We start from the raw sequence: 16,892 nt of genomic DNA, 5'->3' as shown, positions 1-16,892 counted from the left end.
TTAATGTGTAAGTAAGGGCTCCCTATATAGTTTACAGCAATATCTTCAATATACTTTTAGATATAATTTAATTAATTCAAGGACAGACACTTTTTTTCTTCTTCAGTAAACCACTGTTAAATCTAAAAAGCAATTTTTAGATTTAGTTTTTGTAAAACTGCTGTACCGAACTCGTACCGAACAGTGATTTCAAAACCGAGGTACGTACCGAACCGTCAGTTTAGTGTACCGTTACACCCCTACTGTCAGTCTTTTATTTTTTGTGTCATGAGTCACAACACTTCCTTGAGTTCCAGGCGTTTCCGTGTTGTAAATAAAATCATTTTTTAAATATTAAATGTGTCATTCTCTTTAAGTCACACTCAGAAATGTGTCATTTGCATATTATGCTGTACTACAAAAAAATTAATATACTCTAAATTCGAGTGAATACAGGTCATTTGTCATAGAAGTTGCACTTTTATTTTGGAGATCTCACTCAAAGTTTGCATTGTCCTCATTGAACGGATCTCTCTTCTCATTCTTTCTGATTAATTCTATCGCGACTAAGTTCCTCTTCAAAAGGTAACGAGGTTGAGATATTTGCCCTCAATCGCTATTAAAAGCTGAATAGTCACTGGCATTTATTCTTCAATGGGAAAAGAATTGAGCTAATCAAAAAAAGGAGGTGAAAAACACTCTCACTGAGGTGCTGATGTCAGATATTGTACTGCAAAGTGAGGCCAGTTAAATTATATTTCCAACAATTCTTCAAATAGCTTGATTGGGCACTAGCCAGCAAGCATATTAAATCACTGTTACAATGAAATATAATTAGATCCAGTCCTCCGTCCACTATCTTTTCCACTATATAACCATGGCTGTGCGTGGAATGCTACTTTACATATTAATCCAGCTGATTAGCTTCTCGCGGGGAGACTATGAGTGATGTTTCATTAAGTTTGAGGTGCAAGAAACAATTTTTCCTCTTTTATGCTTGCCCCTCTCAAGATACAAATAGCCTACGTTTTAATAGGTTTCGTCATTTCTCTCTGATTATTTTCATCTCGGAATAAATCACGAGCAACACACTCGCTCTTGTCCTGTTTATGCTTGTTTGCGGGTAAGCAGGTTTCAGTACGCACAGGGTTCGGCGTTGTTGTTGACCTTATAAGGTGAAAATTGTCCGCCGTCCTCATGTTAATTTCCCCCTCCTGCAATTATCACCATATAAGGTTACACAGAGAGACAAAACTGCTTCACTATTGATATGTTGCAGCTGTCCGTCAATTTGCTAGCACAAAGGACAGCAATTATAGGTTTTCATATGCAAAAAAAAACATAAAAAAGGGAAAACATCAGTGCGGCAGACAAGAGCAGATACTGAATAACCAAAAGAGTTCTATCCATATCAAAACAGACTCATCAGAACATGAAAATCTAGAAGAAAATTAGATGAGCTTGAATTATACGCCATAATCGAATAATCTAAGGCTTTATTTTCACATGGTTTTATAGCACAGCATTAAAAAACAAGCTGGGAGAAATTAAAAGGAGGCTGAGCGCTTCCCTCTGGGAAATTTTCAAATTAAGCGCCGCTTGCAAACCTTCCCTCCGTCTGAGAAACATTGTGTCTTTTCACAGACTGGGAAGCTTTAACATGCTCCACGTTGGGATTTCCTTTTAACTGCAACACATCAATGGAACAGATGGATTAAAGGAGGATGCTTTCATCATCTTTGTTTCATATTTGTTGCTTTTCTTTAGGAAGAGCGGGGCAGTGCTATGGTCTAACAATCCTGTTTCCATTTACTTCTCTGAGAGGATCTGACTTCTGTACACAACTGTGGCGATTTACAAACACACAAAGCAGACAATCTAACATCTCACTTTCACTGTGAGCATTACAACTACTGAGATCTGAGAGGATGCATTATTAAAACATGAAAATCTATAGCCAATGTTCACAGAAGTATGATTTATGCAACCATCGTGTTTTATTCTAAAGTTATCCGTTTCTGAATAACAATTGAATGTGAACATGAGTTTTTGTTGAATATTTGTTTGTGTAAAAAAGTACGACGGTTTGCTTTATGGCAGAAATAACTGAACTAATCAACAGCTGCACAAACTTTTAGTCGTACTAAACTTGGCATTGTTTTAAAAATATGATACCAAACAGATTTAGCCCCTCACACAACATCTCTAAAGAACTAAAATAAGACCTGCATAAAACTGTGTGTGTGTGTGTGTACTGTATATACTCACATACTGACTACATAAGATTAATAGCCAAGATAAAACCTTTGGAAATGTAATAGGTTACAGATTACAAGTTACCCTATTTAGGGCCAGGTTTTCTAAACAGGGCAAATTAGCGTGAGAGCACAATTCCAAAAAAGCACGGATGTGAGTGGAAAGTTCTGCTCGTGATCTACTGACGACAAGCAGATTAAAGCACACAGACGCAGCCGGATCATTTCCATAATGACCAACACAACCTACCAAGAGTCGGGCAAATTAGCGTCGGGTTTAAGACGTGCTTTTTTGGGGTGTAAATAATGGCGCAAACCTCAGTAAATCACCTTGCATGATTCATTTAAAAACTCTCCTTCCATAAATTTGTGTCTGAAAGGGAAACTCCTACAAATGCATATGCAATAAGGTCAGCCGCAAAAATAACTCTGTCCACGACTTTTCAGAGCTAATTTCTCACTGCGTGTCTTTAGTAAATCCTGACAGTAGTTTTTTAACAGCAAAAGGGTTTGCTCTGGAGCAAGATGTTCGTAAATCCTTAAAAAAAAAACGTTATTAAAGTTATGTAACATTACTTTTCTAAATTTCTAACGAATGCTTTCAACTGTTAATCATTTTCAAACATTTAAACCTTACAGTAGTACTCAACACTGATTACCGTCAGACTTTCAAAACACTTCATCAATTTAATTGAGATAATAATTTAATTTTAAAGCACAGCCAGCACAAAACCAGACTTTAGCACCTCTTTTTATTTTGAGATCATTCTGAGGTTAAATACAGATTTCTGGATTAAAATTTTTTTTTTTTTTTCCAGCACTGGAATGCATTTTTATCACTCGCCATGGTGGCAACTCTCAGTCAGGTTGTAGCGTAAAGCTTTCAGCGGCGATGTGGATTGATGTAATTGGCAGACGTGCAGATTCAAACAAGAGAGCCAATCAAAAACATCAGAATAGCAGCCTTTAAATGGCAGGAGGCATCATGCACATCAAAAACAACATTTACCCCCTAACATTTTCATAAGTAACTATCATTTAATTACACATTTTTATAGTTTTATTTACATTTATTTTGTAATTATATTATATAACGCCGTTACACATTGTCACATTGTACACTGTCCATGCTTTTATATCATCCAGACTGGACTACTGTAATGTAGTGTATTTAGGGCTCTCTTGGTCATTGGTGAATTTCGGTATGAGAAAGAGGGACAGAATCACCACGATTTTAACATCCCGGTTACCTATCAGATATCGAACGACTTCAAGGCCCTATTAATAATTTTAAAAAATGAAAATGGTCTCTCTCTCTCTCTTATCTGTCAGATCGGCAGATAAACTATTGCTCCAGGTACCGCGAACCCAACTCAAGCGAAAAGGTTTATATTGAAAAAATGTGGTAGTCGGTGGAATAACTTACCGTTCTGTCCGCAAATTTAATGCTTTTAAAAACGGCTTTGAAGAAGCACTTTTATGTCTTGCCGTTTGACTCTGAACCAGGAGAGAACTGAATATTAAATTTATGTTGTTGTGTTTGTATTGTCTTTGTTTGGTTTTCTTGATTGCTCTGTACAGCACTGGAGGCAGTAGAAATGTGCTTTTTTAAAATAAAATTAACTAAACATATAGTTTTATAAGCAATTAAACAACCCCAGAAGCAATTGTGAATCTGCAGCAAAATTACTTTTCTGTTGTCACTAAAAACAGGACTCATGGTTTTCTTGGTTCTTATCAAATGTTCAAATGCTCTACAAAAAAACAAACAAACACTTAAACGCTTAAAAGTGAAAAGCAGTAAGACTCCCTCTTAAGCTATAAATGAAACAAAGAGCAGAATTTATCGGCTTTTAAACCATTTTTGGACATCTAAATAGTTTATTTTTGACCACAGCACATGTTTTGAATGACCCCTATTGAATAGTACCTCCCAAAAGATCACCGAATCTCCATCCCTGCACTCTGAAAAGCTTCAGAATTCCGTTCAGCCGGAAAGAACATGCGAGCGCTCCGAGACAAAGACTTGAAAAACAAAACCAAAGGCCCTTCAGTCCTCAAGAACCAGAGGTAAGAGTCATTAATTAAAACATGGGATAATTGAAATAATAGGCTGGGATCATTGAACTATTCCCACTTTCGCATTTGAGAACGTGGAAAGGGCAACGGCGTGTTGTGAAACTAACTTGCCAAAAGCTACAACTGTCAACATTATCTATAACAGCGGAGTCCCTGATGCAAAATAACGGCTACATGAAAGGATGTTCAAGTGATAGCTTCACTGTACAGAAACATTAACCTCCAGCCTTTCTATGCATGTGCCATTCTTCCAGCGAAGGTTAGTAGTTAATGCACTTATTCTTGTTTAATTCGAATATCTAGTGAGATTAAATGCCGGGAAGGAACCAGTGTAAATAATTTCTGTACCTCCATTTAAAACGTTCCTCGAACAACCTTCAAGTAAAAACATATCAATACAATGAGAAGATGACAATACACGTATTTATAATGCTCACAGTTATGCCTCTCTTCTGGGACTTTTTCTAATAAGGCTAAACCCGTGTTTTGGTATTAAAAATGAAGAAAATAACTATTGCCATTTAATTTCAAACATAGTTGTTTTGAGAGTTTTACTGTCAGTTTACAAATAGAAATATACATTCCTATTCTTGGGAACACAACATTGGTTGCAGGTAAATGCTAACGTACAAATATATACACAAGTTTTATTAGAGAGAGAAAGAGTGTACAGTGAATTAATAATGTTAACATTTCTGAAATACTTGAATCTATCATAATCAAATATTTTTCTTATAATGACCACTAAACTGTATATTTGCTGTGCCTGGCAAATCAATTTCCTACTAGCTGTGTTTCTTTCATGTTTCTCATAGCACCGCATGGTCTCTTTTCACAATAAAATAATGATTTCCTCTTTAATCAATATTACATGTCCATTTATTTATTTTGTTTATTTATTGCTAAGTAGCCACGTAATGTTCAGTCAGGTCTTATTTTACATGAATTTATTGTGAACCATGTAAATGATTGCATTTGTAATTTTTTTGCCTAATTTGCAATGACCCTTACGAAAAAGAAGTCTGTTCAAGTGTGCTATTAGTTAGAGATGTTCCGATGCCCTTTTTCCCTTCCCGATACCGATTCCGATACCTGGGCTCAGGGTATCGTCCGATACCGAGTACTGATCCGATACCTGGGTGTGTATCTGTATATATAGCTGTATACACTACTAGCCCTGTATGAATTGCTAGAATTATTTTATGGTGTGCTTCAGACTTATCCCTTAATAAAACATGAACAAATACATACAGTGAACTACTGTATTCATTACAGTATTTTTATTATCTGACATGCATTTGACAGTAATATTATTTATTTTTCTTAAGCGAAAAAGAACTTCAAATCCAACCACACATCTAACACTGCAAACTGAAAAAGGTATTTTAGTTGTACAATATCACTGTATAATAAAAAACAGTGCAACAAATAAATGTAGGAATATAAAAATATATATTAATCAGAAAATAATCTCTTTACAACAAAACAAGTGAAAAATAAGCAACCATCTAGGCATTATTATTATTATTATTATTATTATTATTATTACATAGAGACGCAGCTAAATCTACTGTACAGCAGTAGCCTAATATATTCTGTCAATTTAAAATGTTTTAAACCGAACTTTTATTTTGACGGGTAGCCGTGAAGATATTTCAGTGTCTGTGTTCCTTATATGACAGTTTTCCACAACTTCCTGTGTTTGCAATGCATTCTGAGCATCGAAGAAGAACCGTGCAGTGGTTAGGCAAAGCTCGCGGTCATAAATAAGTCTTTTTTTAGAAAATGGTATCGGATCGGTACATGGGTTCAAGTACTCGCCGATACCGATGCCAGCATTTTTTGTGGTATCGGTGATATTTCCGATACTAGTATCGGAATCGGAACAACTCTACTATTAGTACACATCTTTTAAACTAAAAATAAGAAAGTATACTTTCAGTCTACCTTTTATGTACACTTTGTTCTTCTCAGAAATATACATACAATTGCACTTAAGTATACTTGACTTGTACTGACAGAAAAGTCTAAGGACTCTATACACCGGGCGCAAGTGGGCAAGTGTTTTTTGCTAGTTTCAGCCCGACACAGTTATCATGTTCACATCCAGCACCACATTGTTTAAATATCAAATGCACTCATGCCCATCTGTTAGCTGGGAGTATTTTTTGTGTTATTTAAAGGGCGTGTAAGTAATATGAGCCTTTCCGCTCGCAAATTCCACCCGCAAATTCCACCATGTAAACAACGAATCCGCCATGGTGTGGGCGCAACTGGCTTTTAAAGGGAAAGGGAGCTGGAACTCTGATTGGTTTATTGCACGTTATGCCCAAAACACACCCATGACTCATTAACCCCTAGGGGTCAGCGGTCGCACCAGTGCAAACAGTATTTAGTCCCAAACAGTATTGAAACAGTACACTTACAAGTTTACTACTAGTACATTGATATTAGTATACTTACTACATAAAGTGTACTTAAAAATATACTTGAACTTTACTTTATGACCACAGCACAAAAGAAAGATGTTTTGAATGACCAGAGGTAAGAGTCATTAATTAAAACATGGGATAATTGAAATAATAGGCTAGGATCATTGAACTATTCCCAATTTCGCATCTGAGAACGTGGAAAGAGCAACGGCGTGTTGTGAAACTAACAAGCCAAAAGCTACAACTGTCAACATTATCTATATATCAGCTATATGAAAGGATGTTCAAGTGATAGCTTCACTCTACAGAAATATTAACCCCCAGCCTTTCTGCACATGTGTTTAGAGAATTTTGTATTTTCATACATCTTATATTTTGAGGAACTGAAAATGACTGCGGTATTATTGTGGCAGTATTTTTTGTGTTTAAAGGCTGTATTAGTAATATGCACCTTTCCGCTCGCAAATTCCACCATGTAAATGGCAAATCCATCATGGCACAAGCGCAACTGGCTTTTAAAGGGAAAGGGAGATGAGACTCAGATTGGTTGGTTGCACGTTACACCCAGAACACACCCAAGACTCATTAACCCTTAGGGGTCGGCGGTCGAGCTGGCGCGACCAACTCGCTTATGGTCGCGAGGTACAACCTTTTTGGGCCCTATGTATGTTTAGCCTATACTTGTACTCAATCTTTTGATCAAAATATACTTTCTAAGTATACTTGGCTTGTAGATGTGTTTATTCTTTTGATTGAGTAGCCTATTAAAAATACTTTTTCACATAGTTTTCGTACATCTTATAAACTTACATTGTTTGAAAATATTGATTTATAAAGAAAACTATTATTGCACTTACAGAACACTTAAACGTATACTTTTATATACTTAAAAATGAGCCAATTTAGTCCCAAGCAGTATTGAAACAGCACACTTACAAGTTTACTACTAGCACATTGATATTAGTATGCTTACTACATGAAGTATACTTTATAAAAGGAAAGTATACTTATATTTCGTAAGTGGAGACAAAATGGATTCAATTGTATGATGAGGAAAAACAACAGATTTTGGATGTTTGTTCGCTTATCTGTGAACTTAAGTTGACAAGCAACACTAAATTTAATTTGTATACTATGCAGACTATAAATTACTCATTTTACTTTTTCTAACATTTGCACAAAAAAAAAGAAAGAATATAGAAGTAACTTATCACGTTCTGGTGAAAACGCCGCTCAACTGCGATGATCTATTCAATTTACAACCGGATGGACAGTTTGGCATTTTGTGTTGTCCATCTGCTAAAGGTTGATGGTTTCCGAAATGCAGTCATCAGTAATGTGATTACAGTTCAGACACAGTAATTAGTGAAGTAATATCATTATAAACTGGAAAAGTCAGGGTGCAAATTGTGGAGAGTTTGGAGGGTCTGACCCCCCTTAATTAAAGCCAGAATCCTGCAGGACAGGTTTCACATTTTACAACATCTATCCTATTCCACCATCGTGCTTAATCAAGCTCACCGTCTTCCTCTGTCTGTTTGACAATCTCCTCGCTCTCCTTGCTGCCCTCAGGGTTGGCCAGCACCAGCCGTAGTCTGACCGTCACGAAAGGTCTGAGTCCCCTCAGAGTGTAATGAGAGGAGGTCGGTATCAGCTCCTCAGCGGCAAACTCCTGCTGGTTGAACACATACTGGTACTGTACGGTCAGGTTAAAACTGTGGCAGCGTGTCACCGCATATCCAAAGGTCTCCCACTGCAGGGTCAGCTGACGGGCACGGATGTCCACCACGTTCACGTTCTGGGGACCGTTGACTGGATCTGTGGGGAGAAACAAGAAGGAAAGGGAAGATCAGAGACAGGGTCATCTTGACATTGGGCCAATAGACCAGAACAATATCAGAAGAGATACTTTTCCTCTTATGCTTGTTCCATACAACCAACAACCATGTTGAATGGATAATGTACAGTTTTTTATGTAATATACAGTGTATATGCACACAACATTTCAAATGTTTGATTTATGTTTTCTGGAAAGAAGTCTCTTATGCTCATCAAGGCTGCAATTATTTGATCAAAATTACAGTAAAGATATTGTGAATTTAAAATAACTTTCTATTTAACTATATTTTAAAATGTAATTTATTTCTGTGATGTCAAAGCTCCATCATAATTCGAGTCTTCAGTGTCACATGATTTGGCGTTCAAGAAACATTTCTTATTTTTATCAATGTTGAAAAAAGTTTTTTTGGAAACCGTGATAGAAGTTGACAGAAGAACAACATTTATTTGACAATTTTTTTTGTGACAGTTGCTTTTGATCAATTTAATGCATACTTGATGAATAAAAGTATTATTTATTTATTATTATTATCATTTTGATTCTTTCTGACCCCAAACTTTTGAACGGTAGAGTATATATTTTACAATGTATAATGTCTAAAAACAACTCTAACTCTTTCCCTGCCATTGACGTAGATCAAGTGTACTCAATCTATTCCATCTGTGTTTTGAACAACTTAATGAATCCGATCTGGATGCAGTCTCTGACAAAAATGCGATTTTCTCAGCTTTTTGCTCAAAAATATGCTTTTTTATGAAACCCACATTCAAGTGTTGATAGAAAAAGAATGCATTAAGCTAGAATAAAACTTTTTGTTGTTTGTTTTTTAAAGCAGAGGGTCTGTTCTTTATATATATATATATATATATATATATATATATATATATATATATATATATTGCATGTCCAGATATTCATACAAAAAAAATATTCTGAAGGCCATGAAAATTTTGTGAAAGTCATCAAAAATGCTGGCGGTGGCTGGCAACTTTAAAACAACCACAAAAATCAGCTGGTGAAAGAGTTAAATATCACCATTGCATGGTTCTCTGATATACTTGATTCAGTCAAATTTTTCTTTACAATCCTGCTCATTGTTCACAATAAAATAATTTCAACTGTAATCAATATTATGTCTATTGTGTATATGGTAAGTAGCCATGTGGTTAGTGAGATACTAGACAGTCATACAACAAGAGTCATTATCACAAGCAGACCATAATGACTGTCTCACTGTAGAGTTAATTTTCAGCGCTATGCAGGCATCCCTTATAGCTCAGCATTATTTGAACAACCTGCTCTTCAGATGTTGTCAAAGAGCTTTGAAAAACAGCGGATTTCAGCGGAGCACCACTTTTATACTAATCAAAATGGCAAGACGTCTGAACAAATAAACACTAAAACTAAGCATTACAACTATCCTCTGCTGTATATGAGATCCTAGAACAATATTGAGTACTGAAACAAACAGTATCAGAGACTCGCCATTGGATCCAGCGGGGTTGTTGGACAAAATCTCTCACACTAATTCCTCTAGATTAGGAGAAAAGCATAAAAGAGGCAGGCGACTGGTTTTTGACCAGGGAGCCGAATGTGAAAAGGAGTTTTAACGTCTTAAGATAGTTTACATCGTGGCAGATCTCTTAGGGCGCTTTCATTCTCAAAGTTCATAGATTTCCTGCTGCAGAGCAATTTGAGCATTGTGAGAACGGTGTCACGTCTAGGACAGACATCAGCGTTTTTCAGCTTCAATGGCTCAGTCATCAGTGGTTCCTACACATGCGGGAGGCTTAGACTTACAACGTTTGAAATGCATTGTGTTCAACTGCATTGTGTTCGAGATCAAGCAAACCAGACAGATTGGTAGGAAAGTCAGAAAAAAAAGAGCCATAACTGCTTTGTTGTCTGTACCTAATAAAAAAAAGTAAGCCAAAGCCTCATTTTAGGTGCTCTGTGGGATATTAGCTCTGTTGCTAAACTCTTTTGCTTAATCTTAGCTGAGCAAAATACAGAAATACAAAAACAAATGACCCGAAACCCCAAATCCTTTGTTCCTGATGGCCATATTAAAGCTAATCTATGGTTAATCAGAGTTGCTTCTTATCTAAAGGTGTCATCTAAGCAGATTTGAAGGTGAAAATCCTACATGGCTAAGCCTCTCTAGAATGGCTATAAAAATAGAGACATATGTCCGATCGAGCAATGTTTAGGCTCTCGGCCAGCGAGGGTCCTTGCCCGACATGTAGCCCCCCGTCGAGGGGAGGTGTTGCAGGGGTAGGGGATTTGCCTGGTGGACAGGTGTGGGGTAACAGTATCACCATTAATCTGACAGAAAGAGGTGAATGTGTGAGAGCATTAGCAACACGCTAATGCTCAGCTGCGGGGTACGCCGTGGTGCCATAGGTGGGCTTTTGAGTCTGAATGAGGGCTGGTGTAGTTTAGCAAAGGGAGATGCTGATGGATGGCGAGCGCAGAGGGTCATTAATCGCAGGCGTTGGGGAGAATTGCATAAGAGAAATCAATCTTCAGTACTGCTGCTGAGCTGCTTTGGCACGATCTCTTCAGACCCAAACGCCCCGTAACATTTATCACACCTCCACCATCCCTCTCGCTCTCTGGAACGAGAGAGGAAACTGCACGCAATAAACATATCAATAGGTGTCCACCATACCCAGCTGCGTGGGTTTTTTTAAACTGAGATATTCAGATGAGAGAAAACAGATGCAGGGAATGAACAGCAGCAGAAAAACAACAACAGTGAAAAATGAAATAAAAGAAAATGTGTCGCCATTAGGAAATTGTATCATGTATCGGCAAATAGCCACTCTGCCTTCTAGATATCAGCATAGAGCATTGAAAATGACATGATGGCCCATTTGAATTTTTTGAAATAAAAGCATTTAACCGCTATTTGCTGTATAAAACAAATAGAAAAACAACAGTAAAAAACACTGTTGAAAACTAAATTGAACATTTTAAATAAAATTATATAAAAAAAATGAACACTTAACAATTATTTACAGAATTTTACTTAAAGGGTTAGTTCAACCAAAAATGACAATTAGCCCATGATTTACACACCCTGAAGAGATCCTAAGGGTATTTGACGAATACAATCAGAGTTATATTAAAAATGTCCTGGCTCTTCCAAACTTTATAATGGCAGTGACTTGTTGGGTCATTTTTTAAGTAAAAGTGCATCTATCCATCATATAACTGCTCCACACGGCTCCGGGGGGTTAATAAAGGCCTTCTGAAGTGAAGTGGCGCATTTGTGTAAGAAAATTATCCATATTTAAAACTTTATAGACTAAAATATCTAGCTTCCGATGGTCAGCGGTACGCAAGTCAACTTGCGCTAAAAGAGTAACCCCTGACGCTCGTTCGTCAATACGCATGTGTCAAAGGTTCAAGGGTTACTTTAGTCTATAATGTTTTAAATATTAATATTTTTCTAACACCAACAACGCCACTTCGCTTCAGTAGGCCTTTATTAAGGCCCAATCCCATTTCTACCCCTTAGCCCTTCCCTTTCCCTTTCCCCTACCCCTTCATTTTGCAAGTTCACGTGAAAGGGTAGGGGTGTCTCGATTCTCTTTTGGCTGGAGTGGTAGGGGTAAAGGGAAGGGCCAGATAGCCCTTCAAACTGAGATTTTTCAGGACCACACTTTGAACGAAGGGGTATGAGGTGTTTCCCTCCACCAACCCCGTGCTGCTAGAATGTGTGTATGTTGCCACTCGGGATCGATCACCTGTGTGTTGTCTGGCTGCCAGTTTCCCCGTAGCTTGCTAAACGCACTATTTGAGTGATGTGAACACATTAATAATAGTTAAAAAAAATACATCTGGTCATCCTTCATAACGCAGTCGATATTTACATCACGTATAGACTGTAAACTCTTGCGTTACCAAGGCAATGACTGACTTGACAATGGATGAACATTATCGCAGCCCCACAGTTGTTCAACGAAACCATATCAGTATCGGCCGGCTCGGATCAGCATGGAATGGAACGGTTAATAAACAAAGAGAACAGTTTGGCCCGATGGAAAAGCGGCTTCACTAGTCTTGTATGTTCTGTATCATCTTAGGAAACTCTGGCTCATACGTTTTTGAACTGAAAACGAGAGCCATTTTATTAAGTCCAAATACAGCGCAAAACTCTGTTGGGAGTGAGTAATTTGTTAAACGTGCTCGCGCCTTATTTTTGTTAGATCTGGCCTATGCACTTCATTGCTGTTCATACTGGTTAAACGTCACAGGACACTAATAAAAGAAACGGGGTATGATGACATATGACGTGTGATGTATAGTAGTGGTGTCCTATTTCTTAGGGGAATATTTTCACCCCTACGCCTTGCCACTCTATTTCAAGGGGCAAGGGGAACGGGTAGGTGTAGGGGTAGGGGAAGGCGAAGGGGTATAAAATAGAATTGGGATTGGGCCTAACCCCCCGGAGCCGTGCGGAGCAGTTATATGATGGATAGATAGACTTAAAAAATGACATAACCATTCACTTCCATTATAAAGCTTGGAAGAGCCGGACATTTTTAATATAACTCTGATTGTATTCGTCTGACAGAAGAATGTCATATACATCTGGTATGGCTTGAGGGTGAGTAAATCATGGGCTAATTTTCATTTTGGGTGAACCAATCCTTTAATACCCATTTGTAATTGACTAAAGGATTTTTAAATTAATTAAATAAAAAAAAAGAGTAGAATAGAATAATAGATTAGAATATGAGAACAAGCTATTTTTGTGTAACTGTGAGCCGAGGCACTATGAGGCATTGGGAGTCTAGAAGAAAACGATAAAAACCAGCAGGCCGACAGATGCATTACTACAGTCCTAAAGAGCCTGTGCTTTCCTTGAGTGAAAATGTTTAGATATTTGTTCAAGGCTGCACTTTGCCTTCAAAACTCACTAACCTTCCCTCGCAATGGTCATTTGTAGAGCAAAGTGGCACCATCGGTTACATGAAAACATGACCAACCTTCAAAAACACTGAAGAAAAGAACCCATTAAAGGTTAAAAGTGTATATGGACACAAAATACTGTATATAAGCTTAGCTCCCAAACCCAGTGAGCTGCTTTGCTGTATACAGAAAGAAAAGATACCAGTCATAAAGGTGCAATTCAGGACGATCTCAATAAAACATGACAGATGGCTAATAATGAAACTGATCACACACACACACACATGATCTCGCAAAGTTTTGGAACAAAGCAAAATAAAAAAGAAAGAAAGTGTTCACAGCACATAACGCAGTTAAGGTATATTGGATGTGGACAGGAAGTACACATTGTGTGCCGTTAATGCATTTATAGTATTTGATATCCAAAGTCTCCTGAAGACTGGAGTCACCCCATGCAGCGACACGACTCAAATCAATTAGATTAACACTGGGAACAGATGTTGGGTCGTTTCTCTCCAGAGTGTTTTTTAATTACTGTCTGTTTTTTTGTTGATGCAGTAAACAATACTTAGCATTTAGCTCTGGATGCAACTTTAAAACTTCTCTCTTTAATTAGGTGATGCGTGTGAAACTGTCGTACTTTGCGCAGCGGGAAACGAGACTTTGGGAATCACGCTGGGACTTGACGTTCATGTCGGGTTACATTTACAGCTAAGGATCTTACGGCTGCAGAAGTCACAAACATTGAGCATAATTGACATCATATAGAAGTTCCTCATGCATACTGGCTCAGCAGAAGCGGTTTTCACCTTCACTACAGCATTGAGCACTAAAACACAAAGCCAAGCAAAGTTCTGCTAAACTGTGCTACTGCATTTTAGCCAAGGGCATGCTGAAGGATCGAGTGTCACTGTGAGGCAAAGTTGAACATAAAGGCTGTTATAGTATAAAGAGGAAAACTCGATTTTCGTGAGGATATACCGGAAAGGATGCTTCGTTAAAGTGCTGTGTTGCAATTTCAGTATATTCAGTGTGTGGATAGAGGAAAAAAGGGGAATTTAAAGGGACAGTTCACCCAAAATTATAATCGTGCCATCATTTACTCAACCTTTTGTGTTCCACAGAAGGAATAAATTCAAACGACAAGAGGGTGAGTAAGTGGTTTCATCATTTTTGGGTGAGCTATTCCTTCGAGCGGCACCAGCTGGCAACATCAGCAAGAGTTTCAAAGGCAACAAAATACATTTGGTTTGAAGACGTTGCGATTTCACACTGATGATCTTGAGGGAAAAAAGTGGAAGGGGAACGGGGGAAATGGAGAGATAGACTCGGCAGATCAAAAGGAATATACTCTCTGTGAGGCCGACACTGCCGTCTGTCTGGTTGTCCCTTTGTGGGTTTGCTGTTGTTGTGGTTTATCCTGTAGTGCACAATAACCTCCAACAGCCAAGTATACCGTCTATTCCACAGTGCTTGCCATTCATCTAAATAAATAACCCTTGAGTACATCCTTTTTCCTTTCCCTTTTCAACCTACCTGAAAATGTAACAGAAGCACAGGTAGTACTGGACATGTTCCATGGCAATGCAAGTGTTTTTTGAACATACCATGGTATACACTACTATTCAAAAGTTTGTTTTTGAAAGAAATAATCCTCACATTTAACTGATCAAAAATGACATTTACAATGTTTTTTTCAAATAAATTATTCTTTTGATCTTTCTATTAATCCTAGAACTCTGAAAACATCAGTTTCCACAAAAATATGAATCAGTTTTCAACATTGATGATAATAAATGTTCAAATCTGCATATTAGAATGATTTCTGAAGGATCATGTGACACTGAAGACTTTAGTAATGATGCTGAAAATTCAGCTTTGATCACAGAAATAAATGACATTTTTAAATGTACTAAAATGGAAAACAGTTATTTTAAATTGTAGAAATATTACTGTTTCACTGTATTTTTTTGATCAAAAATGCAGCCTTGATGAGACTTCTTTCAAAAACATCATACTTACCCCCAATAATTTCCAGCAGTATTATTAGTTTATACTTTTTTTGGCATAAGAAATATGAATCATTCAGAAGCATGCTATTTATCAAAATATAATGGTATTATCAACAGGTACACCCTTAAAAATAAAGGTGCCAGGAAGAACCATAAAGGGGTTTTCACAGTGATGCCATAGAGGAGCCATTTTTGGTTCCCTGAAGAACCGTTTTGTGAAAGGTTCTTTGAAGAACCATTTTATAGTCTGAATAACCTTTCTGCGCTACAAAGAACCTTTTGTGCAATGGAAAGGCTCTTTGGATATTAAAGGTTCTTCATGGAACCATACACCCAGCCAAAGAACCATTTAAGAACCTTTATTTTTAAAAGTGTACCACCAGGAACCACAAAAGTTCTCTCTTGCTTATCTTTGTTATTTCCCTCTACAGCATATCTATGAAATGATCTACCACTTCAAATCCCTCAATAACTGAGATTGCTTTGTCAACCAAACTATTCACTGACAGACAGGAAGACAAATCCAAACTGAACGCTGAATGCAAAGAGAGAATGCTGAGGAAAATGCTCAATCTGCCACAAGTGAAAGATGTTGAGAACAGCGGTTGGTCTGAAAGGGGAGAAGCAGCCTTTGCATTTACAAAAAATAAAAAAAAATCTTTATATCTTGCTGGTTCATTCAGTTTTTACAGGGAACAACTACAACATGACAATGTACTCTGTTGTTCTCAGGCTACCCTATTGCTATGGGAACTGCTGAGGAAATATGAGGAGGTCAGATGGATTCGCATTTTACAACACAACATCATCTGATCTGAGGACAGTGTTGTGGCCTGTAGTTCAGATGTTTAATCGGCCTACAAACATTTTCATTGCACTGTAAAAAAGTGATATGATCAATAAGTTATGACAACACGTTTTTAAGTTAATTTAACTCATCAAAATAAGTTAAGCAATTTCAACTTTTTAATTTAAGTTATACAAGATTCAACTCAAAATTTAGTGAGTGAAATTGACTTTTAAAAATTTAAAAATTTAAGGCAGCAACAAAACTTAAGTTTTTAAGTTGAAATAGGTTGACATTTTTGAGTTTTTATATATTTTTATATTTTTAGAAACATTTGATATGCCTCATAAGAATGTAATATTAAAAACTAAAATAATAATAATATATATATTTATATATAAAATTTATACTAAAAAATAAATAATTTAAATAAAAATAATTAAATTACATTTAAATAAAAAACGTTTAAAGCAAAAAGCTCACACTAATTTAAGTTTTCATAATTGCAATAAAAATAGAAAATGACCCAACAATAATGAAACTATACTGCAAAATATTACTGATTTTGGGTTATTACTAATTTTAAGC

At 36.9% G+C, this 16,892-nt stretch overlaps 1 protein-coding gene across 1 annotated transcript in view; it reads right to left on the bottom strand.

Moving 5' to 3' along the window:
- Positions 1-16,892, bottom strand: part of ptprt (protein tyrosine phosphatase receptor type T) — a gene marked incomplete at its 5' end in the record, with an annotated part of 383,008 nt that overhangs the window by 154,997 nt on the left and 211,119 nt on the right. Inside the window, one exon of the mRNA XM_079841650.1 lies at positions 8,267-8,563. Coding sequence (XP_079697776.1) covers positions 8,267-8,563 — 297 coding nt within the window. The remainder of the gene's footprint in view (positions 1-8,266; positions 8,564-16,892) is intronic.

The sequence above is a fragment of the Gobio gobio genome (genome assembly GCF_949357685.1).
Source record: "Gobio gobio genome assembly, chromosome: 17".
NCBI lineage: Eukaryota > Metazoa > Chordata > Actinopteri > Cypriniformes > Gobionidae > Gobio > Gobio gobio.
Note: the sequence above shows the minus strand (reverse complement) of the source record. Positions and strands in the feature narration are given on the sequence as shown.